Here is a 9,688-nt window from a genome sequence, read left to right on the forward strand (position 1 = left end):
AAGCAAGAATCTTAACGAATGAAAAGAATTGGTAAATTCTTATTATTTAAAATTGACAAACATTTCTAATTTATTGTGTAAGAATTTACTATTTTCTATTTATATTTATATTATTATTATTTTCTATTTATAATTACATTATTATTATTTTATATTTATATTATTATTATTATTTATATTTTATTTATATTCTTTAAATAATAAAGTTTCTGAAATTTGCATTATTATTTTTAATATTAATCGAATTTTGTTAATCAAATTCATTTCACTAAACTGAAGATGCTACTCTTATGCTACTATTTTATTACCTGAAATTTTATCCATTGAATTAATTTCTTTAACTCTAATTTATTAGAATTTTATCGTTCGAATTGGACTCTTAAATCGATAGAAATTTTCAGCTATCGCTTAACTGTAATCTATTCACTAAAATCCACTAATCCGGATGTAAACTGTCATTGCTTGAATTAAATTTTTAGTTAGTGCCTATTAATTAAACTGTAATTACATGTATATACATACATTACATGAACGTGAATTTTTATAATCCAAAATTATTGTCTGACTTCCTGAATTTGGTACTTTTATTTCAAATTGCAATCCGTTTAACTGAATTCCATTGGTTGAATGCACTTACACGAATGCAAACTTTTATTCGAGATTAGTGGCCGATTAAATCCATTAATTCGAACGCGAACTTTCATCACTCGAATTTAAGGTCCGATTAACCGAACTCTTTCGACCGAACCCACTTATGTAAATGTGGATTTCCATTATTCGAAATTAGTGCTCGATTAAGCGAATTCCCCCGATTACATCCACAAATCCGAACGTGAACTTTTATTACTCGAGATTAAAGCCCGATTAACTGAACACTGTCGATCGAATCCATTTCTATGAACGTGGACCTTTGTTATTTCGAGCCAGTGTTCCATTAACTGAATTCCCTCGATTGAAACTACTAATCGGGGCATAAAATTTTATTATTTGAACCAAATTATATTTATTGAACGAGATTTTTAAGAGACGATTAAATAAGTGAACTCCGATTGAACATGCTCGTGAACTTTCATTATTAAAATTTAAAAAGAACGTAATAGATAGTGGAGAAAATCAAAAGTGGAATCTTATTACACGAAATTAGTGTGAATTGTAATTTTTGAATCGAAAATGTAACAAAATTAAATAAATTTTATTCATTGACGCTAGACCTGCTGATCTTTAATGGGTACCTCAACACAGGAAGCATGAGTAATAGTAATTTTAGTGGTACTAGTGGTACTAGTGATGGTAAGTAAATATATTAATTAGAGTTCTATCGCAATACGAGTCAACACTAATTCTTTAACTCTTTGAGACACGCGATTTTACAGAAAATAAAAATCCAAATTGCACAGAACGTTACAGAGAGTTACATAATCTCACCATGCAACCAATGTTTAAACCCTTTGTACTCGATGATTTTTTCGACGATTTTTATAGAAAAATAGTAATTCGAAGGCTTTCTATCATAAAGTTGACGATATTTTTAAAAATATTTAAAATTAAAATATTAATTAAAATTATTAAAAGTTATTAAATTAATTATTAATTAAAATAACGTAGAATTATTTTACTTCGACATTCCACACATTGTTAGGTAATTTTAAATTTGATATATTAATTAACATCCGTCTTTAAAATCTGATTAAATGGCGACTGAGAGTTGCCTCTCGAGTGCAAAGGGCTAAATGAAAATTATTGAAACATATTTTTTCACCAAAACATCATAATTTCTAACATTACAATTGAATTAAAAACTTGAAATAAAATATTAAAATGAATAATTATGAGTAATTTCGACTTTTCGAGACTCTTCGAGTTAAAATATATCTCCCCATGCACAAGAAGCTGAGCTCAACTCACCTAACCTCAAAGAGTTAAAAACAGGTATACGTTTTTAATAATTGCAGAAAGGAAAATTTCGTGAGCAATCATTTTTACTGGATTTTGGTACTACTAGTGTTAACTTCACTAAGTTGAACTTAAAATTTTATTATTTTGTCTGAAATATATCTCCCATAACAAATTTCTAATCAATTCTCCATTAATTGAACTCACCCTTCGAATCCTCATCGTTCAATATAAAATTTTATTATTATTATTATTAAAATGAAATCTTATTAATATTGAAGAAAATTGGATAATTTTTATTTATTTATAATGAAAAATTCGTCTGAAATATTTAAATATTCGAAACAGAATTTTAGGCAGAATTCTTATTGACTAAACGAGAAATCAAAGGTAACGAGAAGACTCGATACACCCCTGTTATGTGATCCGTTTATGCTAGAAGCTTCGGATAGATGAGTTTTCGTTATTAATAAGAGAAATTATTCCTCACAAAGATCCGTTGAAATTGCTTGGTGTTATCATTATTAAAATTTCGAGACGAATGAAAAGGAAGCCATAGCGTGTATGGTCGTCTTGGTTTGAAATTACTTGCTAAGTATGTTGGAGAAATTTGCCGGCTTCTTTCCTGCACATCCTATATACAAAATGTTTCTCGCGTCTTTCATGAACGAAAGCAAGACAAAGATATCGCGTGAATATTCGTTAGAAAGTTACGCATAAAGCAAATAACACGACCCTGTCTATTTCTTATTGTTAAGCGAATTAACATTCTGTAATAACCATAGCGAAGGAATATCAGAAAAATGTTGAGAGAAATCGAACACGTGCGAGCTAAAATTCTGAGAATATATATGAAACTTTTGATTTGTCAATGATGGAAATTTCTTCGGAATCTTTTTCAAATTTATATTCATTTTTGAGTTAATATTTTGGTCGATGTGACACGAGAATTTTATTTATTTCTATGTTAATTAATAATTGGAGCGACACCATTTTTGAGGTTCGATGAACACTTAATTTCTCAACGATAATTGGATATCTCGAAGTCCTTAAATTTAATTTATTAATAATTTATTAAGGTATTAGTCTCCTTCAAAATTAGAAATTTCCTCATTCTCGCACAAAATTTTCTTTATCTCTGTATATAGAGATTATCGACGCAATTTTAGAGGACTATATTTGTCGAAGATAACTGGACACTTGTTGGGGTTCTTATGTTGTGAGAACAGGAATAAGGTGAGAAGAATATTTCGAAATTCTAGGTTTCAATTTGTGAAACATTTATTAGAAAATTGGACTATTTCTAGACAAGAAATTTCCTTTATTTCTATTTTTAAGAATAATCTTAAGATCTTTAGGAGATCAAACAGGGTAGACTGCATTTATCTCGAAGCTAACTAAAAATTATGAAAACAGGGATAAAATGAGAAGAACACTTAGAGAATCTAAATTTAAATTTATGAAAAATTTATTACAAAATTGAACTATTTTTCAAGGAACAATTTCCCGATTATCACGACAGGATTTCTTACATTTCGATTTTTAAAATAAAATTTTAGAAGAACAGACAGGATAGACTGTATTTTTCGAAGCAAACTGAATATTACGAGAACAGGGATAAAATAATAGTGCCTATAAATTTAAATTTATGAAAAATTTATAACAAAATTGGACCATTTCTGGACGAGAAATTTCCTGATTGTCACGTCAAAATTTTTGTTAATTTTATTTTTAGAATAATCAACAGAATTTTAGGACACCAAGCAGGGTAGACTGCATTTATCTCGAAGCTAACTGAACATTGTGAAAACAGGGATAAAATGAGAACATCAATAAATAAAAATTTCTGAGACATTTATAACAAAAGTGGACTATTCCTAGATTAGAAATTTCCTGATTATCAGGCAAAAATTTCCCTCATTTCTATTTTAGAAAATAATCGACACAATTGTAAGAGATTAGATTGATTAGATTGCATCTCTCAAAGCTAACTGAACATTACGAGAACGGGGATAAAATGAGAATACCTACAAATTTAAATTGTTTAAAAATTTATAACAAAATTGTACTATTCCTAAACGAGAAATTTCCTGATTGTCACGTCAAAATTTTTGTTAATTTTATTTTTAAGAATAATCAACATAATTTTAGGAGACCAAACAGGGTAGACTGCATTTATCTCAAAGCTAACTGAACATTGTGACAACAGGGCTAAAATGAGAAGAATACCTATAAATTTAAATTTTTGAAAAATTTATAACAAAATTGAACCATTCTTAGACGAGAAATTTCCTGACAATCACACAAAAATTTCCTTCACTTCTACTTCTAAGAGTTAGCGACACAATTTTGGAGGGTCGAATGAGACGGACTGTATTTCTCGAAGATAACCGAACATTTGTCAGGGTGCTTATATTGCGATAACAGTGACAAAATGGGTGGAACACCACGAACTTCTGAAGTTCAGCTCGTGTGGCACATTGCGGTGTATACCCTCTCGTATATTTATATAAGTACAGGCCCGGCGATATAATAACACTCGGCGTGGTGCATGTCGCGGCACACGCCATCGCCATATGCCACGCGAAATTACCGCCATTGCACGCTAATTACGCGATAATCGATGAAAATATTGAATTTATTAAAAGAGGTGCACTACTCGAGCGACACGCGAATCCTCTTTGTGTTTATTCATTTCGAAACGATTTAACAGATGCGAATTCTATCCCTTTATGGCCTTTCGAGAATCGACAGCTAATTTCCTCCACCTGTTTCCCGAAGTCCACTGAATTAAAATCAGGTTGTAAAGGAAGAAAAATGAGAATGAGAATATAAACAGGGAGATAAGGATGATTGCATATTAACCATAAATGGTCACGACGAAGAAGCAGATTTTCTGGTAATATTATCTTGGTGAACTAAAAATAAAATTTGTTTAAGTTTCTAGTGAAAAATAATTGACCTTGTGCAACAGGATATTTATAATTTAATAGCGTGATATTTTAAGATGATTATTCTCAGCTCTTCCTAGTGCCAATTATGAAATAAATAAAATAATTAAATTAAATTAAATTCAATTAATAAAATAATTTATAACGACACCTTTTAAAAATTTGTTTCAATTTCTGAATATCTAAATAAATTTTGATCGTATTAATAACATATCGATCTTTTTAATTATAATGATCTCTTTCCGAAATAAGGAGAAGCACGAAAGCAGCAATAATTTATAGTATTTTATTCTAACAACTATGATAACAAATAAAATAATTAAATTAAATTAAATTCAATTAATAAAATAATTTATAACGACCTCTTTTAAAAATTTATTTCAATTTCTGAGTACCTAAATAAATTTTGATCGCACTAATATTATATCGATCTTTTTAATTATAATGATCTCTTTCCGAAATAAGGAGAACCGCGAAAGCAGCAATAATGTGTAGTATTTTTATCTGGCAACTATAATAATAAACATTTCGTATCCTTCTTAAGAGAAAGAAACAAAATATTAATAAAATGAAATTGGTAATAAATAAAAATAAATATTTTCATCGAAATCTTTCGCGCCATTTTTAAAATTCCGAATAAAATCTCCTTCGTTGTGAACGAAGAAAAATAAATATTTCATAACGTCTGACATTTTCTTTGCTAACGAATACGACACCGAGTACCCGCGCCATTTTGAACAATAATACGACCAAACGAGAAATGGTAATAACTCGCAATAAAATCCGTTCATCTCGGAAAAATAAATATTCCACACCTGTTGACATTTCTCTCAAACAAACAACACAGCCCCGTTACTTCGCGGCATTTTCTACAACCACAGGAGGAAAATGAAAACAACCCGCGATAAAGTCTCTCTCACCATAAATACCTAAACATTCCAGAAAACTTGACAGCATCTTTCTCACCAAACTTAACACTTTTACTTTCGAATGGTGGTCACAACGAAAATAACAGTACGAACCAGCAACGCGTTCCACGAGATAACCCGTCTCCATCTCGAAAGCATGTTCGTACTCACCGTTATTGGCACTGGTAGCATTCGGGGTGGTCGGCGTGGTGGGACTGGGCTGTTGCGCAGGTGGTGCGTCGGGGTCGCTCATAACTTGGAAAACGTCCCCGATGTCGGTGTGCGGGGTTTCGTTGCCCTGTATGCCGCTCCGCCGATGGAGTTGATGCAACTGCTCCATCTGAAGATGTCTGAGCGATCGAACGTGCTGCAGGAGCGGCAATCGGTGTCTGGCGCTGAAGCCGCACAGGGCGCAATGGTACAACTTGGCCTGGGAGGGCACGTTGGCGCTGGCCTCGAGCAGGTGACGAAGAAGCAAAGCCGCGGCCTCGTGCCTCGGCGACGCGGCGTGCAGGGCCAATTTGTGAGCGCTGTTCGTGTAATAGTCGCACGCGTGACATCGTAATTGCGCGGCGCTCGTGGGCGAAGCCAGGTACTTGAGCTTCCACTCGTTTCGTAGCCCGCCCTCTTTCACGTGGTTCACGTGCTGCAAGCGTTGTAGATGCTTGTCGGTCTTGCAGTGCAATTGGAAGTTGGCCTTCAGGTTGGTTTTATAGGAACAAAGTTTGCAGACGAAGTGGCCAGCCACCAGCGCCAGGATCTCACCCTCGCGCGTTCTCGTTCGATCAACGGCGAGGTGGTGGCCGAGAGCCTCCAACGAATCGGTGGCAAAGTTGTTGCAGACGCAACAGTGATAGAGATGAGAGGGATCAGGATCGGCAGGTTCAGGTGGTGGGTCCATGCTGTCGGGTGAGAGACCAACGTCTCCGCCGAGGTTCCCCATGGCTCCCATGCTCGCCATGCCACCCATGATCTCTGGCGGGAGCTGCGGCGGCAGCTGACCACCGGTCATCATCTGGATCAAGAGAGCCTGGTTGTAAGCCATGTCAGCGAGAGCGGCCTCGGCGTGCTGAGGCTTGTCCAGGCCGCCAAGATGGAGCAGCTGCTCGAGTTGCTGCTGATGCTGCTGTTGCGCTTGTTGGTGGTGATGCTGTGCCTGCTGATGGTGGGACTGGAGCGCGGACAGGGTCTGCATGTGCTTGACGTTCTGCTGCAGGACCAGCATGTTGTGCGTATGCTTCTCGCTAGTCATGTGTATCCTGAGGTTGCGCGCGACGTTGGTCTCGTAGTTGCATACGTCGCAGCGAAACGTTGGCTTCGGTTTGCCTTGATTCCCGGCCTGGCCGGCGATGTGCGGACTATGGTTCTGCTGATGGTGAGGACTTCTGGTGGGCATCGGCGCGTCCTGCGAGGACGAGGGATTGTTGGCCGCTGAGCTACCACCGCCGCCCTGTTGCAGCTCCTGCATGTTGTTCAAGTGCTTGTCGCTCTGCATGTGAATACTGAGATTGCCCTTGGTCGTGGTGGAATAGTTGCACACCTCGCATCTGTACGGCTTGTATCCGCAGGTGTAGGTCTCGCCGCGCGCTAACCTGGGATGCGGTTGCCCGGCGATGCAGTAGATGCAGGAGGTCTCGCTCTCGGGATGCTTCTCCTTCATGTGTATCTCTAGAGTCTCTTGATACTTGTAGTGCCAATTGCATTTCGGACACTTGAGGGTCTTGCAGGAATTTCTGCTGTGAATGCCAGCGAGAGGCCCACCTGGACCGGCCAATCTGCTGCTGGCTAGGATGAGTTCGCATTTGGGACACTCGACTCCGCTCGGTCTTCCTTGCATATGCTCGGGGCAGACACCGATGGTCGTGCCTGTGAGGAAGTTGGGTGGCTGCTGGGTCAAAGCCGCGTACGAGGACGGCGAACCCTTGGTGGAGGATGTGGGAGGCGGTGGCGAGGTGTAGTGCATGCCGGAGGCGTCAGGTGCTTTGGCCCAAGAGGCGGCGCTCACCTGAGCACCGGTCCACTGATGCTGTTGCGGTTGCTGATGATTGTACGCGAGAGGATGATTCGAATGGGAGGTGGGTGTAGTGGGTGTGCTGGGCGACGGCCTCTGCGGCTGCTGCTGTTGCTGTTGCTGAGGACTGCTCGGTACTCCGGGAGTGCTGGCAGGCGTGCTGGTGGTGGTTGGCGTTTCGTGATCGGTGGATTCGGTGCGCTGCTGCTGCTGCTGTTGGTTCTGCATCTGCGCGGCCGACGGTTGCGGGCAAGTGGAGCTCGTCACGGGTTCGAGGAAGCTGACCAGCGGTTGCTTTCCTCTGCCCACGGCCTGAATGATGGCCGACGCGGTCGAATGAGAGAGTATCTGTCGCTCGTCTTCCATCAGGGTCAGCTGATGTTCGCCCTGAGCGTGTGCCACGAAACTCTTCGCGTAGCCGAAACTGAGCTTGCATATGAAACACATGAGGATAGGCTTGACGGGTACCGACGCGGCCGGAGGTGGTGGCGCGGTTGGAGGCGGTGGCGGTTGTTTGCTACCCTCCGCGCTTCTGTAGCTGATCACCCGATAGCTGTGCATCACAGGAAGATCGGGATTGTGCTGCTGCGTCGCCGAGCGCTGTTGCTGCTGTTGTTGCTGCTGCTGGTAAGCTTGGTGCGCGTACAATCTCGACACGTAATACGCGCTCGCGATCTGAGGAAATACTAGAGAATGAGGAACCGAGACACCGCGCCCGTCTACGATGCATCCGTCCGGCAACGAGTCATCCTCGCTCAGCTCGCTCTCTCCCTCGATAATGTACGCCGAGCCGTCCGGATTGTAGACAATCTTCCCGTCGAACTTCTCCACGTCGCCTCCCGTTGGACTGGGACTAGGGCTGGGCCCTTGCTGTTCCTGTTGCTGTTGTTGTTGCCCCTGCGACTGCATGGTCATAGTAGTCGTGGTCGTTGTGGTAGTATCCGCGATCGGCGTAGGCGTCGGTATAGCATCGCGGGTGCAGGGTTCCGTGCCCGAGGGTGGACTGGCCGTCCGGGGGTGATGGGGCTGATGTAACGCAGCCCCCGCTGCCGGGGGGGACCCGCCCCCTCGACCCCCCTCCTCCTCCGGGCTCATCTCCTGCTTTTGCTGCGTGTACGTGGAATTTTGAAAGGGCCCGCCGTGTTGCTGATGTCTTTGCTGCTGCTGGTGCTGTTGCTGCTGCTGCTGCTGCTGTTGATGGGCCGCCACCAGCTGCTGGTAGAGCTGATGTTGCCCGATCGCGGTCGACGTGTGTTGCTGAAGATGCGAGGGAGGAATGTTGTGGTGTTGAAGGTGGTACTGGGGGGGATGAGGCTCACTGGAGGGCATCACCCCAAACGTGAGGCGGGCGCCAGCCTCACATCACCTACGGCGCCTGCGCCTACACTCTCTCGACTTCCTCTTCTTCTTCTTCCTCTACCGAACGTCGCGCTCCCCACCCCCTTCGCTCGCTCTCTATCCGTTCTAGTCTCTTCTCCACCGCTTACAGATGCTTTGCTAGCTACCCCGACGCAACCCCAGGTCGTACCTGTAACATAAACGAGGATCCCTCTTTTAGTAACTCTGGAATAGCTTACTCCAGTCGATCGCGAATGTCGTTAATCGTGAGTAATCGACTTTCCACGGTAATTAATTCCCGGGTCCTCGCGACGATGTCAAGCGTCACGTCGCTGACTGGATATGGCAGAATCTAGCTCGCCGGCCCGAGCGGCAATGATTTCGCGAGGGACATTACGAGATGCTCTAGCCGGTTAATCCGGACAAACAGAGGCCGCCCCGAGGACAGTGGAAAGATAGCGAGGAACGTAGAAAAGGCGGCAAGCTGCGTGTACAGAGGACGAAGCGGGCGATGGCGGCGGGTGGGTACACAAAGCCGAGGAGACTTGCCACGGCAGCACAAGGCGCCCTGTGTTCGCGTTACCTGA

At 41.3% G+C, this 9,688-nt stretch overlaps 1 protein-coding gene across 1 annotated transcript in view; it reads right to left on the reverse strand.

Annotated features, from left to right (window-relative positions):
• Nucleotides 1-9,244, reverse strand: part of LOC108547053 (Zn finger homeodomain 2) — a 27,931-nt gene extending 18,687 nt beyond the window's left edge. Inside the window, 1 exon segment of the mRNA XM_017899399.1 lies at nucleotides 5,924-9,244. Within this exon segment, the coding sequence (XP_017754888.1) occupies nucleotides 5,924-9,092 (3,169 nt within the window). The 5' untranslated portion in view covers nucleotides 9,093-9,244.
• Between the last annotated feature and the right edge of the window lie 444 nt (nucleotides 9,245-9,688).

Source organism: Eufriesea mexicana, unplaced genomic scaffold (assembly GCF_001483705.2).
Source record: "Eufriesea mexicana isolate 0111107269 unplaced genomic scaffold, ASM148370v2 scaffold893, whole genome shotgun sequence".
Classification (NCBI taxonomy): domain Eukaryota; kingdom Metazoa; phylum Arthropoda; class Insecta; order Hymenoptera; family Apidae; genus Eufriesea; species Eufriesea mexicana.